This window comes from Coturnix japonica, chromosome 6 (assembly GCF_054131305.1).
Source record: "Coturnix japonica strain WE chromosome 6, WE-NBRP24, whole genome shotgun sequence".
Taxonomy (NCBI): domain Eukaryota; kingdom Metazoa; phylum Chordata; class Aves; order Galliformes; family Phasianidae; genus Coturnix; species Coturnix japonica.
The window spans coordinates 36,403,994-36,429,798 of record NC_140668.1 but is presented as its reverse complement, the minus strand read 5'-3'; the positions used below and the strand labels follow the sequence as shown (position 1 = coordinate 36,429,798).

Here is a 25,805-nt window from a genome sequence, read left to right as displayed (position 1 = left end):
TGCAAGTTATTTCTGCTTCAGCAGCCACACTGAATTCCATTCTGACTTCATTTTTTTTTTTTTTTTTTTTACATTTGGGGATTATTACTTTTTATTACTGGGGGGTAAAGGGGAAGTTGTTTTTTGTCCTTTTTGTTTAGCGACCTTACATTTGGGTGCCTTGTACCTTTAGTGAGAATGAAGCAGTGTCTGAGAAGTGAATGAAGTTATCTCTGTATTTTCTTAAAGACTTAAACGTAGGCAAAGTCAAACTTAGAAATTAATGAGCAATGAGAATATGATGTAAGTATCTATACACAGCAATTAAAAACAAAAAATGTATACACAGTAACCTGAACAAAAATATCAACATCTATCAGATAATACAAAACAGATTTAACAGGCAATTACCGCAAATTTATCCTTCAAGAACTTCATGCTGCTCACTTTGAAGTTTACTTGGGGAAGGACAGCTTTCAGCTCTCTAAGACTGATACTGGAGAAAAGAAAACATAGCAAGAAAAGAAAAAAACAATAAAACACTTATGTGAAAAAAGTGACCCCAACCCCACTTGTGCTCCACTCCTGTGCTTCCACTGACCAGCTCTGACACTCCTCAAACCTTCAGTTAACATAATTCAACTTGTTAGGCTGGGAAAAACGTCTAAAGCTGCAGAGAGAACAAGTCTTCAAGTCTTCCATTGGCTCTGTGAGCTCACCCAGCTCCATAACAGTATCATAGCTGGAATAAGCAAAGTGTCTTGAGAGCCTGATTAGAAGCAAGTAAAGATGGTGCAGAAAAAGGAAACAGCAAGACTTCATCCACCCAGCAACACCAAGTTGATACACCAGATAATCCATCCCATGCAGCTCCATTTCAGTGGCCTGCTACTCCATATGTATTTGGATAGCAAAGAACAGATACTAGGCTTCTTATTTTAATAGAGAGTTTTGTACTTTGGGCAGGTACTGGTATGAGGACTCAAGGAGGGTACAGCATTAAAACAGGATGTGTGAAGGGCATGAGGGCAAGTCCTAGGCTGGAAGATGAAGGGAATAGCAGCAAATTGAAGTAGGGAAGAAACACAAACACATCTATGGGTGCTACAGCCGATGCTCACGAGACATCAGTGCAGTACCAATAGTACCCAAGAAAACAAGGCTAAGCTGCTCTGCCTTGACCCCCGCTGCAATTCATAAGCCATTAACTCTATGGAATCACAGGATCAGAACAGAGTAACCTGAAAGAAACAAAAGCAAGCAGCATCTAGATTAAAAAAAAAACATATTCCAACTGTGCCCATGTAATCAACTGCTCTGTGAGAGATCCTCATCTCTACTATGCATAGACAGAAAACTGCAAAACAAGAAGGAACTTAGCCAAAATCTATGCCAAAGCCAGATTAGAGGTCAGGAAATGGCTTTCCGTCCTGTCGCCAGATCTCTGGAAAAAAACTCCTTGTCGGAGCAAGAATGAGCTCTCTGCTTGCACCCCAAACACCAAGAACAAGCAGTTTACTTTGGCTGAACAAGCACAAGCCAAAACAAAGAGCTGAGGCTCCATCACCACTGGCAAAAACTCAGCACAGTAAATATGACTTGCTTGGAATCCTAACCTTTACAATCAACCTCCCTAGAAACTGCAGCTCTAAACAAAGTGAAGCCCAGCTCATACTCCTTTCCTGAATTTCTCTAAAAGCATGAATCATCTACCAGGAGAACAAAGAACTGCCCTCCCCACCTGCAAGCCCCCTCAAACCTCAGCAGACTGCCTTGCAGTGATGAAACAATGCTCCAGCACCAAGTGAAACCTCTTCAGCAGGCATACTGTCAGCTACAGCCTCTGAACCTTAACATCTGCTTCTGCTTCATGATTCCCCCCCAAAACACCTCAATTGTGAGCTAGTTTTACAAAACACATCAGGAGGTGTAAGCCAGCATCCAGTTAAGGTCCTTCACTGTTCTGGGCACTTCTGAAAACACCATTCCTCAAACTGTGTCTTGGTTCACACCGAAGCCAGCAGCACAATGTCACAGGCTGTCTGCAGAAGGGTGTTATTTCCTGCAATAACAGTCTTATTCACACAATGACACATCACACTATTTTGTTTTAAGGAAAAGGTCTAAATGAGAGGAAACACTTGTTCTTTTCCAGACTTTGAAAAGAAATGAAAGAGCAAAATCATGGTAATGTAATATATACAGAAGAAAAAGGGTTAATGTTCTTCCCAGTGTTGCACATGTTCTGGCAACTTTAACCAGAAGTGTGCAGCTGAATACATTTAGAAAGTCCCTTCTGTTGTGCAAAAGCTGCAAACCCAGTGCACACACAGAGCTGAAAGAAGGTCCTAAAACTCAAACATATGAAGCAACACAGCAATTTGGAACCTACAGCCTATGGCACTTCTTCACATAAGAAGCATCAGTGATGCTCTGGGCTATCTGAATACGCGGCAAAGACACAAACCCAGGTATCTAGCCCAATTGCACAAGAAATTCACTCAACACAGCAAGCCTTCAGAAAGCACAACAAAACTAACAACCCCCAAAAAAACCAACATACAACCAGAGATTTTTGTCCTCATTCCAAAAAACTTACTTACTTTCTCTCTGTAGCTATCATCTAAAGTGTCTTTGGTTTCCAACTGCTAAAGGAAGTTTTTCCCACAGTAATACCCTGTCACAACAATGCCCCTCCTCTCCCCCAATGCACTCAACAAGTATATCTGTTATCTCCCTCTAAGGACTCTGTTCTGTTCTTTCTCTGACCCCCTGCAGGAAATAACTTATGTTATTGCTTGGGGCAGCTCAATCTCTGGATGTATATGACACTGCCTGATATTTATTTCTATGTTAGTTCTATGTTAGGGCCTGCAAAAAAAGTTTATTAAAAAGAACATAAAGGGAGAGTTTCTTACCTATTTCTTCTAGTCTGATCAACAGAATAGATCTGCTTTCTCAGCCAGCTTGGGGAAAAGGAGGAAAATGGGGGAAAAATAGAGTTAATCTGAGAATAATAAGGAAAATATAACAAATGAAATATCAAAATCTGGAGACGAAATTCAACAGAAGCATTTATAAATCAGAAAATGCATGTCTTTTGATAAAGCAAAAATATTTTCAGCACAGCATCTAAGCTTTCAAACAGTTTTGTAACTGTAATTGTATATACATACACTTTTTTACTGCTTAATACTACATTTGAAAGCCAGATAAACAATACAGGAAAGGGAAGGGTGTGCACAGCACCAAAGAATGAACAAACAGAAACTATAAAATGTAGCTTGCTACAATGGACCGAGACTTCAGCTAACCCAAACCAGAGTTACTCGACCAAATCAATGATTTAGGCCAGCTGAGACTCCTGACTCAAAGTTCTGTTAATATGCACCTGGTTAGGTAGAATTTGAGGACAGAGTATATCCATGAAACAGGTAATAGTGATTCATCCTTAAACAGAAAAGTCAGCAGTGATAAACAGCAATCAAGTGCAGAACCAGTGTTAGAAGCTTGTCAAGAAAATCCACATTCTGAACATAAGTAGCTTCAAGTGTGATATTTTAAGAAGCACTAAGGGTGTGATTGCATTAATATAGAAAAATATGCATGGAGAATTTCCATTTGACTTTTTTGTACCATCAACTAACTGGAAAGTTGTTTCTTAAGGTAACTGGCAAGCACCACTGGTTGCACCTTAAAAACTTCTTTCAGGTTTTCTTCTTTAAATCCCAAAGAAATGTTAAGTCTCACAGTGTGAAAAAATGTCTGCATACCTCTCTGTGATTGCAGGTGTCGGAGCTCTCATGACCTCTTGATACAAGATATTCAAGCCACACAACCATTTATCAGCATCATCTTTAGAATCAGCTGGGAAAGATAAAAATGCTGTGAGAAGTAGGACATAACTTATGAAATCTGGCCAAACCCCAGTACATAGAGCTGCAGGTCAACCTTCTTTTTTGATAAATCTCATTTCATGGTTTCATGTTGCTAATTCTAGAACTAATAATGTAGCTGTGATCTATAAGCACTTAATTCTCAGACACACATGAAAACACTGTTAGCTTACCTGGAATATATAGTTTCTATAATAAAAAAATGATCATTAAATAAAAAGGAAGGTACGTTAGTGTTACAATGCTCAGGAAAGCACTCCTCTTTTTCCCTACGATGATTTTGCAACAACTTTAATGAATAAAATGGGCAGGCACATTTTTGCACAGGAAGGAGAGAAAGAACTACTGCTGTGAATAAACCATCAGCATGATTCTAAAGTGAGTTCAATTACAAACTTTTCAGAATAGAATCCCTTCACAAACTCCATCAGTCAGAAACCATATTCAGCCTGCACTATAAAAACCAATATCCTTTTTCAATTCAAAATCTTTCACTTTGCCATCCTAAATAATCTCACCTGAAAGAAGTGCTCCAATCCTTACCCAAGATACAGGAGGCACCATTTCTTTATTTCCCATCAATCCCTTCACTTTAAATTTACCACCTTCCAATTTTATTTGTGGTCCCCTAATCCTCCTTTAGAAGAGGCTTAGTATTATCAAGCGACTCCCACCCACACAAACTATAACCTCATTTTCAAATTAGCCTGCTCATAGGTAATAGGAAAGTTTCTGTGATACAGACTTAGTCTAACTCTATGGATATTGTTTCCGTTATATTGTTTGGCCATACTGAAAATGCCAGGGCAGTATTTTGCTCTCATCTTTAATGCAGACAGATCCTTCGCTGCCTTTAAAGAGGTCAACATCATCCCTGCTCTTCAGCACTGAAAACTTTACAAGAGAGGTTTAACCAGGTTCTACAGATGATTGAACACATCAGAAACTATGCTAAAAACCTCTGGTATATCTCTCAATGTGATCTCAGGAAGTGATATGTTAACAGAAATATATACTAAGAGGCATGTTATTTATTAGTGCTTTAACAGTAGTTGTCTTCTGATAAACAACAAGCACAAAAGTTCCCCAAACACACAGCGATGTTGGCCATTACAGTGCAAGACGGATTGTGGCAACTCACGTACTACATCCACAAGTTATATAACTGTTCTGTTTAGACAATATAAGGAAAAGTCTCACACAATACACTTTGATGGCAAAACATTACAAATGCGTCAGTTCTCAGATGATTAGGGGCCAAATAAAAGGTTTCAGGCTTTAAGCATTTGGTGCACTCCTGAACTGTCAAAAATCACAATATTCTTTGTATTGCTATTTATTAGTGTATTTGACTGTTTAGTAGTTAGGTTTAAGGAGGAAAAAAAAAAAGTGAAAAGAACAAGTTTACCTGCTAAACTTAAGGTACTGAGGACAAACTGGGTACCATAAAAAATAGTGAAGCAGTGTTCTTCTCTGTGTTTTGCTTTGCATCGTTCAAAGTCCTTTGAATTTTTTCCCGGGCGAATCTCCTTTATTTCCATCAGATCCACTGAAAGCAAACAACAGTAAGTCAGTCGGCAGAACTGCACTTACCTTCCAGCAGAACCTGAAACAGTAAGACAAAAAACTCAAAACATGTATACATATATAATATATGTATATCATTATAGATGGTTATATGACAAGAAAGGACAATTACACCAGCTTGCAATCCACAAATAAACAACTCGGTGTATTACTGACCATAAGACAATAGCAGGGAAAGACCAAAAGAAGAAGAAAAATAACTTCTGTTCTTATCATATGGCTATCACTGACTATCAAGGGACAAAGGTTATACATATAGTCCTTTTGGGATATAGAAGACATGTTTTCACAAATGAAATTTATACTGAACAAGAAATTTCCAACTGCCAACTGTTCAGAGACAGAAAAATAATACAGGTTCTAATTTACCTATCTAAAAAATTATGCATCACATCTTAGTAGCACACTTGGTAGCACTCATATGAATACACTGAACAAGTGTTTCTGGCACCCTCCAGAAAGAGAAAATGCAGCCTAAAAATTAAAGCATTTATGAGCCTTTTCACAGCCGCCTCAAAACAGGCATCTGTCATTCAACGTAAGCTGCTGTAGCACCTTCAATTTGATTACAGCATAGCAAAGTGGGAACAACACATAAGCTTGCATTTTCTCAAGTCAGCTCCCTTTTTGTCCAGCCTTTGTTATACTGCCTACATAAGAACAGTGAGACAGCACTGAAATAGAAATATGTGTAGTCTCAAGATAAGATACTTATTAAAAAACTGAGGAAGTGGTTTGTTCTGCCTGTGAACCAAACAAGTGGCTCTTCCCACTTCTGGACAATCTTGAGTTACGAGCTGCAGAATGAAGAGTGAAGAGAAACGTTTAATGGCTGTTCTTGAAATGTGTTTATCAAACCTAGCAAGATCCAAGGAAAATAACCAAGGGTTTCTGTTCATGCACTTAAGAACTGTATAATACGAAAAGCAAGTTTTAACTGAACACCTCATCACAGTTATTAACACATAATGAAAAAGCAGCTCTGTTGCCAAAAGGGTGGAGGAGCTGAACACTTGTTAAAGCTTTGGCCCATTATCACTACACTTCCATGAAGCCAGTGTGCAAAGGAGGGGGATACAAGCAAGGACATCCACCAACAGAATGCTGATAATGAAACACTCATTTATTAATTCATATTAATCCTTATTCTTTGACATTAAACAACCTCTCTTGGGAAAACAAGACCTTAAATGTCAACCTCAATTGCCCTTAAGACACAAGCATCTTTCTTGAACTTACTTTTCGTAGCATAATTACCTTCAAGAAAGAGGGCAGCTAATGTCTCAGCCTCTTCAGCCACTCTTTCAAACTACTAGATCATCTCATAATATCTGGATGGACAAGAGCCCTAAGTGTAACCTTCTAAAATAAATTCATGATGTAACCATAAATGATCCACAACTAGAAGCTCTTCCTGATGACTCAAATCTTCTGACAGTCTCACTTAGATCCCCAGCAGCGTACCTGGATACACATCCCAAAATGCCAGCATCTGAATAAGACAGACTAAGCCCACTCAATCCCATTCATCACTCAGGCTGCAAAGTACTTTAGTGGCCACAGTATACAGCATGGGACCGTACACCACACTGGCTCATGCTGATAATGAATAAGAACAATGCCAGGTACATTTTCTTTCCCTTCAACCAACAAATCTCTGCTGAGAAACACAATTTTAACTTGAAAGCAAAGCGCACCTTTCATTTCACACTCCCATAAATCCATGCAGACAAAACACCACACCACAAGGAGCCCCTCAAAGCATGACCTATGAGCAGCAATAGAAGTTTCACAATCTGCACTGCTGTTGTCATTTCAAGTAGCTCTTACCTCATCCAGGCCTCTGAAACTAACACGCAGCCTTGCTTAATGTCTTCCCTCAGTTACATAAGCACTCACTACACTCCTTTGCTTTGCATTACAACCTTTCAACCCTACCATTCCACTCTCTCATGTGAATGTATGTGTGTGTATATACATGCACAAGGACATTTGCCCACACAGCTTTCACAGTGGTACAGCTAATCTTACATTCTTGTTTTACTCACACTGCTTTAAGGACTGGACTATGGGGGTAGATGCTGTTAACAATAGAATAAATGTAAATTATTTTTCTTACAAGGGCTAGTCAGCAATTTAGAGAAAACTATACCATCCTCTTAATGTGTAGTAATACTGAAGTGTTGGAATTTGTTCACATAATAAGGTCTTACAAAAACTATATTGCTCTTATGGGATTTCTCATGTGTTCTTTAGAACAAGCTTAATTAATATGAGTCTATTTCATAATACTGTTAGGAAAGTTGGGGGGAAAAAAATCAGAGAGACACGCACAGATAGGATATATTCGGGTCTCAGCTAAGCCCTGCTGTCCCCCCACAGGGGCTAGAGCTGCCAGCACCCTCTGGCCAACACCCACTGCATCCGGAATGGCCAATCCTAATGATCCAAGAAGGGAACAGCCAGGAAAAGCAGCAACATGTTTCAGACTCAGATTAGTAAACCAACCGCACCAAGTCACCTCTTACTGTGGACTTATTATAGCACAATCTGCCACCAAACAGTTAAAATATAACTTCATGCGTATGCTACAACTAGCAGCGCAGTGCCTTGGACACTCCATCTTCTTACTGCCTTGATCTTATGGAAGCTTTATTCTCAATCTCACTTGGAAATTGCAGTCATTTTCTGACCTGACTTCATGGACAGATATTGCTGGAGCCTAATATGTCTAAAAAAAACACAGATCTGGACATATGCAGCTTGCAAATTGTAAGATCAAGTACAATAGGCTTGCAAGCGCAATTTCCAAGTAACAGTTTAAGATTAATGAATCTCTCAAGGAAACTGTTCAAAACGTGCTCTGTAGAGGAGCTGACTAACACCCAACAAGATAAGGAGGACACTGTTAATGCATTCATTAAGATACCAAAGAGTTAAGAAGCCAAGTGCCACTCAAAAATCCTACAATTCCAGCTCACGTTTCATCCCTTCTTCTAAGTCATTTCTTCCACGGGTTAAAAGAATCTTCCTGGCAGTCTCAGCAGCCCCCTATTGATTCTGACAACTCTCTCAGGTGACTGTTTAACCAGACTGGACTCAAAGGCACCCTCAGTTCCTATTCTGTTTCAGGCTCCTGTCTGGATAAGCAGTTTTCACTGCATTTGTGGCAGTTTAGTGCCTGAAGGAGCTGCATGTCTGTTCTTGATGTTGTGTCTGGTAAATCAGTTAATTCAATGGATCATTACACCACTACACAACAACTTTCCAAAGACTGCACAGAGCAACTAAGAGTGCCTGCAAGAGCTCTTTACAGCCACAAACTTAACCACCACCTTTTGATCCACAACATCAACACTGATCTTCACTCAAAATAACTTGGCAGCAAAAATCATGAACTGCTGTTACCTTTCTGTCAGCTACCCCAGGAGGCAGATAGGAAAACAGAACTTGGATTTCACTATAGAAGGTGCAGGTGCATGACGCAAACAGCACTGCAGAAAACATTACGTTGTTGTATATGACAACACTGTGCTGATCATTTCAGGTACGCTTTAAACAGGAACAAACCAGTACTGCTACCCAAAGGGAATGGTTTGCCTCCTTCCTAGCACCCACATTTCACTCATTGCTTGCAGGAAGCACAACTACTCAGTGGCTAAGCAGATAACTGTGCAAAGGAACTCTGCTAAACATCATCCAATGCTAACAGTAGAACTGCAATACATTAGCTGGAAGCGACCATGTAAGGTTATATTAAGAAGGCATGCTTTAATACATTAAATGCATTATTTACTCATTAGGTATTTTCATTAACAGTTCCCAGAAGTCTACAGGGGAACTACTGGCAATGTTTCAGAAAGGAAGATAAGAGATTCTGATCATCCAAACGGCACAGACCCAGACACAAGGGTGGGCATTCTCTGTAAGAATATCTTTGCATTTTTATGTGTATATATAGTAACGTTCTGCACAAGCATTTCAGAACCAGTTTTCAGAATCCACATCTTTTCAACGATTTGCATTACAAAATACGCTAAAGAAGGTTTCATTTCAGAAAGGCAGAAACTACCTCCTTCCAGATAGGCAATGTGCAAATGAGCCCCCGTTGAATGAAGAAGGCCTTCAGTATCCTTTTGCAAATGGATTTCACTGTGGTTTGTGAGGACAATGACTTTGGTCTTGGTTTTACAGAATTAAAGATTAACTACGTAAGGTGCGTCTCCTGTTTTATTCAAAACAGCGGTGAAACACCGTGTGCAGTTCCAAAGAGAAAAAAAAGGGAGGCTTCTCTCACAGAAAGGCAAAGTCATATGAAGGAAGAAAACTGAAGCACGCGAGTACAGAAGTGGTATGCAAAGTGATCCAGCACATACAAACAGTGAACTTGAATATGACATGCAGTGGCCCAAGGAATTAGTGCTAAGTCACAGGAGTATCTGAAAGCACAGTTTGCAAGGATGCAATGCAAGAAACGGCATGGTGGGTCTTGGCACAGCACCTGAGTACCTTCTCAAGGGGCCCTCATGTCACACAGAGCCACCATCTACAGAAGCAGTGAATTATCATCCTACCAATGATAGCTACACCTTATGAATTAACAACTCCTCGCTGCACTGCTCAGCAGAGCAACAGCACATTACAGCCCTTCTCAGCTTGATGGGCCCTGAATTCAAAGGGCCACAGACCTCAAACGGCTATTGGCTTCACATTAAAAAGCAAAAGGCACCTTCAGAAAATGGGAAAAAAACATACAAGTGCCCATAAAAGCTGATATTCTACTCCCTCAAACAAAACAGAAAGGTTGCCAGGCAAAACTTTGACTTTGGGAATAATATACTGGAGTATCCACATCTCCCACTCACACTGATCGACTCTACTAGCAGTGCTCTGGTCTGCAAAGATCACCTGGCGGGATCCCCATTTCACTGGCCAGCCACAACAGGAACTCTGGTCTTTGTAAGTTAGCATTAAACACCACAAAATTGAGCTGTTGAAAAATGATTTGAGAACAGCTAAAGGCTAAAACACATTCATTTTTTCATTTGACCACAGAAACGATGGCCTAAATTCTCAGTTGGAGGCTCACACGAAGATCCCCTGGGTAAGAACAGAAATACAACAGTTTCAACTTAGAAAAAGGTGAATTTTAATATCTTTTTGAAATGCTGCTCTGCGAAGAGCAAGAAGTAGATTCACTTATGCAATGACATTTTGTTCTTAATGGCTTTTAGAATGCAAAAAATGCTTCCATAAACAGCCTCTTAGGCTCTTGCTGGTCTGAAAGCAGACGGGGTGCTTAGGACCAAAACGTGCTCCCTTCAGCACATCATTTTAGCAGGGATACTAAAAGCAAATTCAGCACAATTTCATTTCAGGGACAACACACTGCAGGATAAAATTCACAAAATACAAGAGTAAAGATCTAAATAAATACCTTGTTAGTTAGAACGGCACCATCTGTGGCAGCAGACATAAGCTTGCCATTATATTAGTTACACATCCCTGCATTTCACCTCAACCTGTAAATCGCACTTGGCCTGATCTGCTCCAGTTATCTACATGACTACATTATAGATGCACTGCTGCTCCAGGGAGCATTGATTATTATCCAAGTGCAGCATTCTGCAGAACTGTAGTTTCTACTTGGCAGTGTAACAAAATCTGACAACAAACACAGCACAGTCCTACAGGTAAGGAAGAAACAGAGCAGTACGCACAGGTCTAAACTCTACATACAACATGAATTTACTGAGTTAGTTCTCTGTTTCTTTCACTCCCTTTCTTCACAAGTTTGCCATGGTGGTGTCATGGATACCACAGAGCATAAATTATCCTACCTATGAATCATCATTTCACAAAAGGATTGATGGAGGAGCGTGCAGAAACTCCCATGTTTTCCAGACTCCAACTGTCACAAACTTTCCCTTAACAACTCTCCTTAAGGTACTTCCCATCAGTAAAGAACAAAATACCAATTCCAGCTCACCTTTTGGAAGGTCTACAACTCATCAAAGTACTTGCTACACCAACTTAGATAACATAACCTCTTTGTGCCTTAGTTTATTCATGTGCATCTAAGTATGTATATCATGACTCCAAGAAATATTGGAAGCTTTATTTGGTAGTGCTGAATACACACTCCAAGTCAGCAAACACCAGGTGCTGGACCCCAAACATGTCTCTTGGTAGAACACTGCCTTCAGCAGGTCCCACTCCTGGTCACCCTTCCCTTCCTCTCTGCTTTTCACAGCTGCCAAGAAGTTCTCTGCAGCTGTGGTCAGCCTGCAACAGCTTAAAGAGGAGAGAGCTTAAAGAGCAGCACAAGCATGACTGGGGCCACCACGAAGACCTGTGCACTGCTGTAAAGGGTTTATATGCTACACAACCACACAGCATAACTACAGGAAGTGACACGCTGAGCAGCGCATTGCAATAATGTCACAGCTTCACAGTCATACACACGGCATGAAGAAATTAGCATTTGCCAGAAAAGAACCATTACAAATTAAATAAGCAAATCAATTCCCTCCATACCAGGAAACTGAAACTTTGTTTTCTGATGTGTTGATAATACAAACATCAGTTTAGCTCTGTTCCAGTAACCAAGATCAGTACTTCTGAAATTGCAAATCCATAAACTCAGTCATAGGCCACCAAAATCTATGGACATGTCATACTGGGTCTCATTCAAGGCACATGTATTAATACCACAATGCAATACGCAAAGCACAACGGGGAAAAGAAGTAAATAAAAGACTTGAGGGCAAAAACATCGTCATCAGAAGTTAAACCAATGTTTGGCCACTGATGGCCTGGTAACTTAGGATTGAGAGCTCTGATATTCTGAGCCCCACCAGCAGTCCCATAGCCCACCTAGTAAATATTATCCTTGTACTTTAAAAAGATAGAGGACAATGCAGAATAAAAATGAATGGCTTTAGTAAGAAGAATGCAGAAGAAAAAGCCCCAACATTTTGTAGCCAGCACCTGCAAGTGTTTCCCTCAGATGACTTCAGAGCTATGAGGGCACCCAAGACATCTCTCTGTACAGAAATGTAGCAAGATGACAAAAAACAATCCAGGCATGGGTGAACATAGCAATATCTAGCACAGATCTGTTCCCTTTAGCTTTTTGTCTGCAGATTCATGCAATGAAGCACATGTCACTGGCACTCAAATACATTAATGAAATCTTGCATGCCACAGATCTGTGATTACAGCTGTTCTAACAGGTGTATTGCTCCTTTCTATCTATTTCAGTTTTGCTCAATGGGTTCATTGGACCCAAATGAATCCAGGAAAGGCATGTGTACGATGACAAAGAATAGCAGCACCAGGAACCTTCTTGGCCTCTGCTAAACCCAGATAACTTTGGGTCAGGCAACTCCATTCCTTCCTTCCTTCCATTGCTGACCCTTCCTCTCATTTAAAAGACAACTTGATGCTTCCAAAGAACGTAAAATCTGGACAATTTGTATTTATCTTTTCTTGAAAGGTGCTCATGTATCAGTCTCTTCAAACACTGCAGGTTATAAAGAAAAGAAAGTCACCTCACTTAATCTGTGCTTAGTCCTACAACACGTTACATGTTCCAACAGCAAAATCACAGTAAACCCAAGAAAGGGAAGTCACACAGGAGGATCTGAGATTCCACACAGAATAATCCAGAGTAAGCCTGATTAGCTCAGACAAACTCAACAGCTACTTTGTCCTCATGAAAATGAAGCCATCACTCAAGAACTTCTTTGGCTGCACAGCTGTGCAGGACAGAAAGCCACATACACAGGTTGTCCACAGCATTAAGACAACCACAAATGGGCAGCTCTTTCCCCTCACTTGCAGGTGGGCAGGGAGGACAGACACTAAAATGAGAGGTGGTACGTGAGGCTCCTTCAAGGGAAACAGTGAGGTTACAATGTGGTGTGTTTTGCACACCCTGATCTGCAGAGTTAGAACAAAGCACCAGCTGAAACAGGACTTTGTGCTTGCAAAATTAAGAAGCTGTGTAGCACCATTCTGTTCCAACACAACGCTCAAGCCAAAAGAAATTACGAAGACCCTCAGATGCTCTATTAAAGTAAAAGAACTTCCATGACAAGTATCAGTTGAAAACTTGGCTCCCTGATGTACTGTTGAGATAGCACATCCTACTAAAAGGACACGGATAACCTGCATTATTTCACACAAAGGACAATGCAAAGATTTCACACCAGTTCCTTTTTGTTAAAAAAACTCTTTTGTGTATGGTCACACAACTCTTTTGGATGGCCAATGGAATATCTCCAGTACTATGGCACTGCACAGTCTAAGCTATACAGCAAAGAATGATTAAACCAGCTTTCCTTGCCCTGGCATATCGTCACTCATTGCCACAGCAAAGGCTTGGCTGGCAGCTTTCTCTGCAGGTAATGCAATTAAAAACACAGAGAACTACCACACTGAGAGCCACTGGGTTGTCTAAACATTTCTATCAGCATAGCTAATCCTACATCTCCCTGAACAGACCTCTTTAATCCAAATATAAGTAGCTGCCTTATCGTTAGCTTGAGGCTTAACTTAAATCCCTTCCAAAACAACACTAACCAAACTGAAAAAAGGTCCTTGTAATAACCTGAGGGTTCATCCACAACAAGCACTGAGCAGAATCACCTCCACTCATTTGTGCAGTTATTTCCAAAATCCACCGTGCTGACAAACATCCAATACACAGTGACACATTCAGTCATTACTGTATCTAGCCATACCATGCTCTCCTGGATTGCTACAGTTACTTTACTACTCTCACCCTTAATAAATACCAATTCTTACTGGAGTGCAGCACATGGAAATAGCAACCATTAAAATTCACGTCACAAAAACTATGTATTGAAAAGCACTAGTCAGTATTAAAGCACAGGATACGGAACAACAATCTAAAACTTGAGATCATAATCCCCTGCCCTTTGCCACGAGATATATGTATACACTGCGAATGTGTAAGGCTTTTTATTCTTCACAAAGTCAACACAATCCAGCGGTGAATTTTTGGGGTCATTTGGGGTGTTTAGACATACACAAGTGGAAACAGTTTTTCTCTTATCATAAAATTGGTTGTATCGTTTTAGTACAGCTCCAGAGAACAAAAAACTTTACATCCCCCTATCACTGGTACTCAAGAAGCCTATGCTTTAGTTACTAAATACATGTAAAGTGTATATCCATAAGTATTCCAATTTTCAAGCAAAAAAGGGAAGCCTGGGCCTCAGACTAAAAAAGCAATAGCAAATTTATTTTAAAAAAACAACAACAACAAGAAAAAAGATTTCCTTCCTCTTCAGCAGAAACACTGTCAGCAAGTTAAAGCTGCAGTGACTTTCATTTCAAGTAGACAGACCCTTCCCAACAGTTCACATATAGCTTTTCTGAAGCAATGCCTGCAAAATAATTCTGAGGGTTAGGGAAGGTTCTTTGATTTTTAAGATAAGTAAGTTTAAATAATATTGTGCATATCTGCAAATGACACACCCTCAGTAGGTCATGTTCTCAGATCTGAAGTTTCCATTGCTGTACAGGTCACTTACATGTTGCTGAATTAAAATAACTGCTTTAGCACTGGAACTTTCAGGCAGAGAGGTGGACGGCCTTTGGATAAATTGCAGCTCTACAGTTGAATTCCCTGTTCTGGTAACGAGTGCCAGTGTGTCTGAAGGCAAGTCATTACCCTGCTGGATTACCCTGGTGTCAGAGTCTAACATCATATTCAGCTTCTCTGTAAAGTGTCAACATCTCAGTGCAGAGCAAGTGATTTAATTGATGGGATGCAGCACTACGCACACACCTCTTTAGGTCTGCCTACTTTGTTCAAGTGGCTGTGGCAGCCTTTACCTCTATGATCCCATGATATTTTTGCCAGAGGACTCTAAGGCCTCATTCACCCACCACGTGGGCATTTCCCAATCTGTTCTAACCCATGCATCACCCCAGCTTTTATTTACCAAGTACATTCAAGCCATGCTCTCATAACTGAATTACTCCTCCACACAGGACTCGGTTTTCAGCACGCCTCGTTCCAGGATCTGAGCGTATCAGAACTACTGAAGTACTTGCATTCACACTCATAATTATAGGAAGGGATAATTACCCTCATTTTACATGAGTAACTGAGGCACAGCAAGACAGTTAATTAAAGTTAATGAACATCTCCAGATATGCTTGCTTTTTCCCAGAACACTACATATGAGCACATTTTCACCACCAATGACAAAAACCATTCTCATGACAACCAGCCTTTCGTTTCATTCCAATAGATTTCCTGTTTCCAGGCCATGCAAGGAACCAGACAGGAGCCAGCAGAAATAGCAGCAAGTAGAAATGTAATGCTTGTAAGTAGCATGAAATGAAGTTACACAGACAATCCAAAAGTTATGCATGTTCTTAGTGCTGGTCTGCACAACCCTGCAGATTGATGCACTTTTAGTTTACTGTAGATTTAGCAAAAAAGAAGTTTCTAGAAATCCAGAAATCAATTGTCAAACCTCATTCCTCTTCTCCTCAGTTTCACTCACATTACGATGTAATTTCACACACACACACCTCTATATCTATGACCTTTTCCCTCACCCCAGTTTAATTCAGTCTCAGTTTCTCTCCCGTTCTCAACCCCTCTTCCTTCTCTCAGGCCTGGACCGATTTGACTCTTCTTAGTAAGTTCTAGTCTCACCTCTGAGACTCCCCATACTATACTTAACTTCTTACTACAGTGTATCTGTTCAGTCATCACAATCATCCACCTTTAAACTCCAATTTCTTATCATAATCTCAGGTCCTAAATTCAGCACCCAGATTCTCATATTATCTGAGGCTGAGCAATAAATGATTCTGGCAACTCAGACAAACAACTCAATTCCTTTATTGAAGGCATTTAGCAGTTGCATAGGAAAATCATGGCCACAACAGAATAAAAAAGTAAAATAAAATAGTTACCATGTGGTCTTATGCAAACGCTGTAGTTACATTATAACAGTGGGAATTGCAAGAATCCCAGAAGTTACAGGCTGAGCTTGGTTGATATCAACCTTGCTCAGTAAGAACTGAAAATAAGTTTCACTTTGTTTTATACCATGGCTTTTGCAGTCCTATGTAGCTACAAACACCACTTTTATTTCCCCACCTAATTATAGGCAGTTTAGATATCAGCCAAAGAGGCACTGTCAACTCAGGACCTTCAAACTGCCCCTTAAATCTCACACCTCCACCCCTATAAGTCATTGGTATTTTCCAACAATGGTCCTAAACAATGATTCCTATCCTGATATGGCAAAACCCTCAAGAAAACTGATTTGAATTCAGTTTCCTTCCATTTGGCTTTTTATTTAGGAGAAAGAAGAGGTAAAGAAGCAATTATCATTTTAAGGTGCAAGACCTTGAAGCTTGATGGAAAATAGTTGTCACTCATAACAGAGAACAAAAGCACCATCATATTAAAGGATGAAAACTTGGGAGGGCAGGATTTAGAGAAAAAGCATGTTATGTTAACCACATATAAGCATAGCATTAGTTGTCTAACTAACGAGCTGCAGAAGATCCTTCACCAGCACTGCAACTATTCAGCACATTCTTGGCAAATTACCAAACTCTTCTTAGCCAAAAGCTTAATCACATTGTCAAATATTTGTTCAGTGAGCCTTTGTTAATCACGTTAATTCATTATTAATTCCAAGTTCATGGACACTTTGAAAATACTCACAGAAACCTTCGATCTTGTCAGCTGTCTTGCTCCAGGCTACCTGCCTGGTTTCCATTATCACCTGAATAGTCCTTCTTTCTGGACTACTCTTCTTAATACTGAATACAGTCATAACAGTTCCCAGCTCCAATGTCCTTTTGATCTGGCTTTTCTCATACTCCGGCAGCTCTCCATAATCTATAATCTTTCTGGGCATTTTTTTAGGTTTCTTTTTCGATCAAACTTGTCTGGTTTTCACTGTGCTGAAAAGAAAATAAAATTAAAAAAAAAAATAAATCAGTATTTAAAACAGTATTTTTATTCCTTTGAAACTACATTTATTAAAATTAAAGAATAGACTTCTTTAAACAAAGCTCAAACCCTGACTATATTTATCTTGATTTGATGACTTCAGGAGTCTCATAAGACATCAGAAAAACATCGCTTCAAGCCTGAGATCCTTTCAAGTATCACATCAGCTTTTACTTACCATTTTACAGCAAGCAAAATACCAGTAAGTCTTTGCTCATGGACATTTTTCTATTTGACAGAGACAAAATTAGCTGTTCTCAGTCATTCCTATAGAAGTTTCTTTATTGTTTTAGGGTATTTGTAGACTTGTTTGCCATATAAACTTTGTGAGTTCTGTGTTATGGTAGAAGTTAAATCTTCAGTTCTTGATTGAAACTGAGGGGTAATTTAACTTCTGGAACTGCAAAACATATCTGGAAAATGATTTTGTCCTTAGTATTAACAATCAAGATATCAGAATGGAAAACAATAGTTGCAAGATATGAACCACGATCAAAACTTTTTTCCTCCCCCAAGGTTGTATTTATTGTTATTATTATTATATTCACAATACCAATTTCAGACAGCCAAAATGTTGCAGCCATGGTGAACTGCAGCAGATTTGCTGTTCTCCTTGCCTTGTCTTAATACAGAAGCATTAATTTAATTCTTGAAGAGAATTCCAAAAACCCAACAGCTAATTACAAGCTTGATTACTCCTCCACAGGATTATTTACAAACACAAAGCCCTAGAACCTGCTCTATCATCCACATACAAAGTGATACCATTTTTGCCCAAGCAGCAGGAGCTGTTGCCACATGGCTCTCAATGACTCCCTCTTAATTTCACCCCAGGCAGGACAGGTCTATGTATAATTTTCCCCCTGCCACAGCATCCCTGCTTTTCTCCTGTCTCCTCAGCCCAGCACTCACCAGCACAGTTTCAGTTTCTGCACTGATAACTAATTTGTCCATGTCACTTCTCGCTTCCCCTTGGTAACTTCTTCCAACCCTCCTCCCCATCACCCCACGTCAGACTCCTGACCTGCGCTTCACTAAGGAGCTCTCTTTTCTGCTCTCTCATTAATACCACAAAGTTGCCTTTCAGTGTTGTCACTAACCAGTTTCAGTCCCATCTGTCAAACTCTGGAGCGGTTCCGTGCAATCTTCCCAATCTCTTTTTAAATTCTATAACTTCAATGAACACTGGGAGTTGTTTTAGGCTATCAGGGAAGCAAACACAAGGCCCTTCTTATCTGCAAAGCGGCCTCTCCTGCATCCAGTGTTTTGCTAAGAGTTATGCAGATTATACCGTGTTTAATTAGCTTGTTACTGTAAAAGAAAAGGGTACTCTATTGTCCTACTGGTACTTAAAAAATACATATATGCCAATCCTACAGCTGAGACTGCTGGACAGTATTTAAGGATTGTACACAATGGCAGATTTCACTGATGCTTTCTGACTCCCTGCAGCAATTTAGCTTATCATTGAAATCATCACCAGCTTGCATCTAGCAATACAGCCACAGTCATCTAACTGCAGTGACTTATAACATCAAAACTACAAGGAGAAAAGAAATACGGTAAGGAGTAAAAGTCTTCGAAAAGCACACTGTTTTGCAGCTGTAAAATGAAACGTGTCTAAAAACAACATGAAAAAGAATTTCTAAACATACTAATTTAATAAAAGGCAATGAAGCATTTTTTGAGAGATTGGCCCCTTGGTACAAAGGAACTGCCTCTCAGAGGTGGCTTCTTAAGCAGTTTCCGCTGAATATAATAGACTGGACTTCCTCTTTTAAAGTAGCTCTTTCTTTAAAAAAGAAAGTGAACGCTGCTTTTAGCCTACCTAAAATCTTAAGTTAGAAGCCAGGCTTTTAACTTACTGCCAAACAACACCGTAGCTGAGGACACCGACTCCATCAGCAAGAAGGTGGAAAAAACACCATAGCACCTCATCAACCAAACCAACCATTCCTTTATTGTCTGTTTACTTAATCCATAATTTAGAACAAACACCACACATTAGAACACACGAGCTTCCTAGCAGTGCAACACACCAGACCTCCCAAAAGAACTAACAGAAGCACCTGATACCAGACCTAACCTTCTCAGCATTAAGAGGCTTCCTAGACACATGTGCCCTTCAGCCCTCTTACGCTATTTGCTGCATGAATCTACAATATCTCTATCTTGAATCTACAGTATCTCTACCAGTTCACCCAGCAGAAACTCCACTATGACCCTGATCAACACAGTACCTGGTTGCCTCTAAATCAGTGAACCATGAGTTACAAGTCACCTCTGTGCAAAGCAGAAGCATTGCTGCTCTTCTATGGAAGCATTTCCAAAGCCTAAAGCAGAAAGAACCAAATGATTCAATGAGATCTGGCAACCCCATAACATATAAGATCTCGTTTAGGCACAGACACCAACGTATGAGTCTTTCCCTTGTGTAAGCAGCACAGGAGCAAAACTTCGATGTTGTCCTATATCAAAAGCAGAATCAGCATTTCCCATTACTTATTGTGTTGTGACACAACAGTAATTTCTACAGTGCCTTTTAGTGAAGACCCTGAACACTTTGTACCAAGAAGTCAGAAAGGCCCACTGCGAGGAGCCAAGTGAGCTCAGACATGGAGAAAGACGCACTTGGTGCTATCCAAGAACCTGCATATTTAGTGTTAGTTCACTGCAGTACTTCTCAGTTTCAAAACCAAACCCTTATCTGAAGATCAGCCTACAATTCCTACCGTGCAGACACCTGATGAAACACAGAAAGAAAGAGCTGTAGACAGGTGAACTTGCAGACATGCAGGTTGGCAACAAACATTTCAGACGAGCACAGCAGAACCTCTCCTGAGCCACAGGCCACCGCAGGTGCCTTCCCTGCACACAAAGGCCGCTCAAAAAGCGGAATCTGAAGTCAGACTCGCCCCAATTTCTACACTTTCCCATGAGCTCTGGGCGCTGCCGTCCCCATTCTGCACGCGTCGCTGCACCCTGTGCCCCAGCCCTGCCTCCAGACAGCACCACCACCTCGCTAACAACTAATAACGACCAACAATAGGCTGTTTGCACGGAGCTTTGCAGAGCACGGGACACCTGCTAGGGACCAAACGCCGGCCAAAGCTGCGGCTCTCAGCCCTGCGCCCACCCGTCGTGCAGGACTCTGGGCTTCTTCCCCCTCCAGCAGGTCGGCACGCAGCGGTGACAGCCAACCCATCGGCGAGCCCCCATTCCCCCGCAGCCCCTGGCGGCACCTTCCCTCCCCACCCGCCTCCTCCTGCCCCCCGCAGCCTCACCTCCACCGGCCGCGCGGACGATGCCGGTGTCAGCACGGGGGTCGGGGGGGAGGACGGGGTGGAGATGGTGGCGGCGTCGCCCCGCCCGGCTGCGTCTCTCCGGGGCTCCCACTTCTGCTTCTGTCGTACCCGGGAAGGGGCGGGACACATCACCCCGGCGGCCACCTCCTGGTGCGCGGGGCGGGCGGTGCTGGTCGGACCGGTTACCGTCCCTTCGGCGCCCCCGAAGGGTCTTAAAAGGCTTAAAATGAACGGGATCCACGGCCATATCCATCATATCACAACAATGTGTCGATCACAATCTGGCCTGATTGATTCTGATTATTTCTACGTGCAGAAATTACTGAAACAGTGTAGTACCTGGAATGAGGTAGTGACAGCAAGTCCTACAGCAAACACCAGGAGCAATGCTGCCTCGCTGCAAAGGTCAGAAAGGACCAAAATTATTCACTGTATCCACCAAAGCTGCCAGGAGAATTTTAGGAAACTCTTGCCCAAGTCACGTAGCAAACACTTGTAGTTAAGAGCATCCATGACAGATCAGGACCAGAAATAGGACTTCTAAGCTCGACTTCTCAGGACCAGAAACCAAAGAGTGCATGCAAAACCACCACAAAAAGAAAGCCCCAAACCTTGTACCTCTGCTGTCCGAATCCCAGCCGTCAAATCCAGTGTTAATGTGGATATATAGCAGTGAATCTCAGCCCAGGCAGCCCCTCCTGGTTCTGCTTCACAAGGCTCAGTACCATCACACCAGTCACACGGCACGGCTTCAGCACAGGAACTACCCTTGAGCAACCTGCAAGCCACACATGCACGGAGTTGGCCATCATTCTGATAGTCAGTCTTTGCTGCAGAAGTGAAGCAGCACAGCAAAATATAGCAGCCTTAGGTGTAGACATACTTCAGTGTGGTGCATGTTGACTGACAGCTGCAACAACAGCTTCAGCACATCTCAGCTTGGTGGAGTTTGGGCTCCTGGCAAAGTGAAAAGTGTTCTGGTGCTCACTTGGCACCATCCTTCAAATATTTTTGTTTTAACTTTGGTAAATTACTGTCACCATCACAATACTATAAATAATGAAGTAAATATTGATTTCAGGTAAACTGAAGCAGCTAGCAACGAGCTGACAGGAAGGAAGGGAGCTCATAGCTCTGGCTGGCCTGCATCTGAGCCATATGATATTCAGCTGCTTCTCAGCTCACTGACCTTGCCCCTCATCAGTTGCAGGCTCTACGTTTAACTAATCTTTTGAGCACTGACTGCCCTCTGTCCTCATACACTTTATACAGTGACATCCCTTAGCATTTCTGCAGCAGTTCTCATTTGCAGGTATCAAAACCTTTTTAAAACAGAGTAGAAACTGTTGGGTTTTTTTTCATGTTTCCAAAGGAATAAAGGTATGGAGAGGGAGGTTTGTAGAGGTCCCCAGCATCAACCAGCCTGGGGCAGAACACATCCCCAAGCTTCACTCCATGACCTGTACTAGGAATTGCATTTCCTCACAGCAAAACTCCCTATTCCAGAAGAAAACTTTCATTTCTCAGAACCATGGTTTTTTGTTGTTTTTTATTTTTAAAGTCCCAGTTTAGCAGAACCCCTGTCATGTGATTTGGGCTGATCGATACAAACCTAAAAGCAGATGTGAAAACACATGAACTAAGCATGGGTTTTTTTTTTACACACCTGCTAACTCCTTGCTCAGTGGGCTTGGGTTGGTTTGGTTGGTTACACAAAACACTATAGTTATAAGGCCGACAATTCTACCTTCAGCTGCAACATAAGGCACTGCAGATATTTCCTCCACAGCCCCTGTGCCAGCAGCTCTTCTCCAGCACCATCAGCAAAGAGAAATTCAGCATCAACAAGGCCTCAGCAGGACATGGAACCACTACAACTTTCCTCTTGTGATTTTTTAAGCCACGGGCTGCTGGTCCTGATGGAGAACCATGCTGCGGGAGCAAGGATTTACCATTGTCCAAGGCCTTCCCTCGGGGCACACAGGAAGGGAGGAGGAGTTTCTTGCATCAGTGCTCACCCATGCGAAGATCAGCTTTAATCTGTCCCACACTACATCAGAAAAGTTTAGAAGAGACCTCCAGACAACCAAAGCATTAGCGTGAACTGGAGACAAAAAGAGCGCATTGCTCCTACTTACAGATAGGCATGAATTCATGCATAGCACACGTCAATATCTCACTGAAATGAGAATATGATTGAAAAGTTCATGAGGTACTTGAGTGATTTTTTTTTTTCTGAATAGGAGATAGGATGAGAGAGGCTCTGCTGGGATATGCACTGCAGACGCGTGTGCCTTGGAAGAGCATCCATCTGGTGTATCTCCGGGATCAGCATGGTCGCATAGAATGCAAATCATAATCGCAACGGCTGTTCTTTATGCACTGTAGTTATAACTGAGTGAGTCATATAAAAAGGTCAAAACCTTCTGTTCTACTTGTGATGATATGCATCTTCTTAACATACAGCGTCAGAGATCTGCACGTCAACAGATCAAGGTGGGAATTGATACTGAGTGAGCTCTGACAGGCCCTGGCATGGGGACCCAGTCTTATTAACATGTTTGCTAAGAATTTAAAAGAGGGAATAAATGAAGGAGGAAAATATAGATAATGTACCTGCTAATGACTAAAAACCTGAGTAAACTGATATTCTTGCTTGTCAGCATCTGCAGCATGTTATGTTCATTTACACTGCAACCTCACCAGGGCTCATGCACCTGTGCTGACTCCATTTAACTTTACCTCTTCAAAAGAGCATCTGCAAAGGACCCATTTTTTGGAAGTTCAGATGTATATGACCCATTACATGACATGCTCCATATCCCAAATCCATGTTTTCATACGTTGGTAGAGTCATTATTTTACATACATTACAAACCATATGCAAGAAGCCTCCTGCACCTCCCAGCAGATTTTAGCAGTGCTATGAATTCATACACTTTGCAACACATCCATAAGTACCAACTGTATCAACACCTTCTCAATCAACAACATGTGACTGAACAATCTAAATTTATATGTTGTGTAAACTCTTTCAAGAGTGAACATTACATTTGACCTTCTCCAAGAGAGAGAAGAATGTGGAAAATCGGGTAATTTAAACCCAACAGTTTTCACTCCACAGCCTTCCTGCCACACACCTGGAATTATCTGACCCCATTGCTGTGAAGGAGAGCTGCCCTGCTGAGTCTCAAAGGCAGCACCACAGAGCTCAGCTTTAATCCTGCGCAGAGTAATGAGCGATGTACTGCTGAGATTAGCTAGGCAGTGTCAAATGGAGGTTTCTTCCTCTTTGTACTCTGATTCCACCTGGGTAGAAGCATACTGTTAATAGCCCTTAAGCATACCAAATCTCTAATCATGTTTTCACTAACCCGAGCCTTTTGTTAACACAAAGTGTAATTTAAATAAACCTGCCACCTTTTATGGAGCTCACTCCTCCTTCAGGAGGACAGGTTTTGTTATGGCTGTTACTAATAGGGGGAAAAGAGAAAAAGGAAGTTGTAAGAAGGAAAGTGGAACACACAACGTACGTCACTTTAAACCAGCAGGACTCTCTCTGGGTCCTCCATGGGCTGAGCTCTTTCATGATGTGTCATTAGCATCACATGTTAATAACTCATTAATAATGCCTGACCTGAAGTAGATGCAGCAACTGTAAGAGGTTTCAGGTTCTCTTGGGCATATTTTCAATTCTTTGCTTTCTGCTTTGTAAGCCCTTGGAATGCCCTCCCTTCCTGCTTTTAAGATCTGCCTGTAACCAGAAGGGATCATAACTCACTTTTTGGACAGATGCTGAGAGTTTCATGGGCTCCGCCAATGGCAGCAGCTGAGCTGAAGGTAAAACATTTCATACCTGTAATCCAGAGAAGAACATGTGGAAACTGAAAGCTCTCATTCCTGGTTTGAGGTATGTACTCAGCAAACAGCCTGAGTTCAGCTTCACGCTGTATGGAAACAAATGGCTTACATGTGGCAATTGGGATTTCAAGGCTGTGCCAAAGGACATCTCCTGGCTTGTTGGTCTGGCTGGAAATAGACTGAAAGAAGAAGGAAACTTGATCATTTCGACCAAAATTCATTCCCACTGAATACAATGAGAATGAAGCTGAATAGTGCTAGTTTTCTAATGATTCGTACTCAAATAGCAATCATATGCTATAGATTTACAAATAAACAAATATACAGAAGTGTATTTGTAAATAAATCTCAGCTTTTAAACAGATTAAAAACAAAATCCACCATCACTCCTCACATTGCAAGAGCAGTATTGGTGCACCAAGGATGGATTTTAAAAAGAAAACAGCCAAGCAAAAAATACAGCAGAAGGAAATTCCTATTAACAGGGAAAGGAAAACAGAAGGTTTTCAGCCTCCTCCTCCAGGGAACATCAGAGAGAGAGTTCTTTGGTGGGGAGATGAGAAAAAAGGGCAGACCCAGGATGGAGAAGTGGATGTTCTTTAGCTCTCTGGCTTGTTAAGAGCAGCTTGAAAATGAGAGTTAAGCTAAATGGGAGAGTGGGGTGCTGCCAAATGCTGGGTAAGTTTTTCTGTGCTTTTTTTTTTTTTTTCTTTAACTTTATTTTTTTTCCTCTTTTTTTCCTGTTTCAAAGAGAGGAAATAATGTGTGCAGAGCAGCAGTGGTCCATAGTGGGTCAGTCAGGAAGTCTGGGGCTGCATATTTAAAAGACAGACAATTTTACTATATGTTGTTCTCTCAGAAAACAAATGTATGCAAGAAAACCATTTTCTTAGGCAAAACAAAAAAAAAAAAACAGAAAAAAAAACAAACCAAAACAAAAAACACACAAAACTAGAACTTGCCTTTCAGTCTAAACCACTCTATGATTCTATGAATGCGACTTGGAGTAGAACTTTCACCCAGAACTTGTAATGGAAACAGGCAGTTCCTTCTCCTGCTGCCCCTGCCTGCAGCTCTGCTCTGGTGTCTGGTGCTGGCAACAAGTGTGTGCAAGTGCTACAAAACCATCCTGACCTGCCAGCACACAAACATGCAGCA

The 25,805-nt window shown here is 41.3% G+C and overlaps 1 protein-coding gene across 3 annotated transcripts in view; it reads right to left on the bottom strand.

Annotated features, from left to right (window-relative positions):
- PLCG2 (phospholipase C gamma 2) overlaps nucleotides 1–21,502 on the bottom strand; it is a 51,412-nt gene extending 29,910 nt beyond the window's left edge. For 2 of the 3 annotated variants that reach the window (XM_015874162.3, XM_085551865.1), the window contains exons 1-6: nucleotides 20,766–20,887; nucleotides 17,191–17,432; nucleotides 5,284–5,424; nucleotides 3,753–3,846; nucleotides 2,898–2,945; nucleotides 391–475 (exon numbers count right to left, since the gene is read on the bottom strand). In XM_015874162.3, the coding sequence (XP_015729648.2) occupies nucleotides 391–475; nucleotides 2,898–2,945; nucleotides 3,753–3,846; nucleotides 5,284–5,424; nucleotides 17,191–17,386 (564 nt within the window). In that variant the 5' untranslated portion in view covers nucleotides 17,387–17,432; nucleotides 20,766–20,887. Of the gene's footprint in view, nucleotides 1–390; nucleotides 476–2,897; nucleotides 2,946–3,752; nucleotides 3,847–5,283; nucleotides 5,425–17,190; nucleotides 17,433–20,765; nucleotides 20,888–21,404 lie in introns of those variants that run through there. The other variant, XM_085551864.1, reaches the window with a different exon arrangement.
- Nucleotides 21,503–25,805: the final 4,303 nt, after the last annotated feature.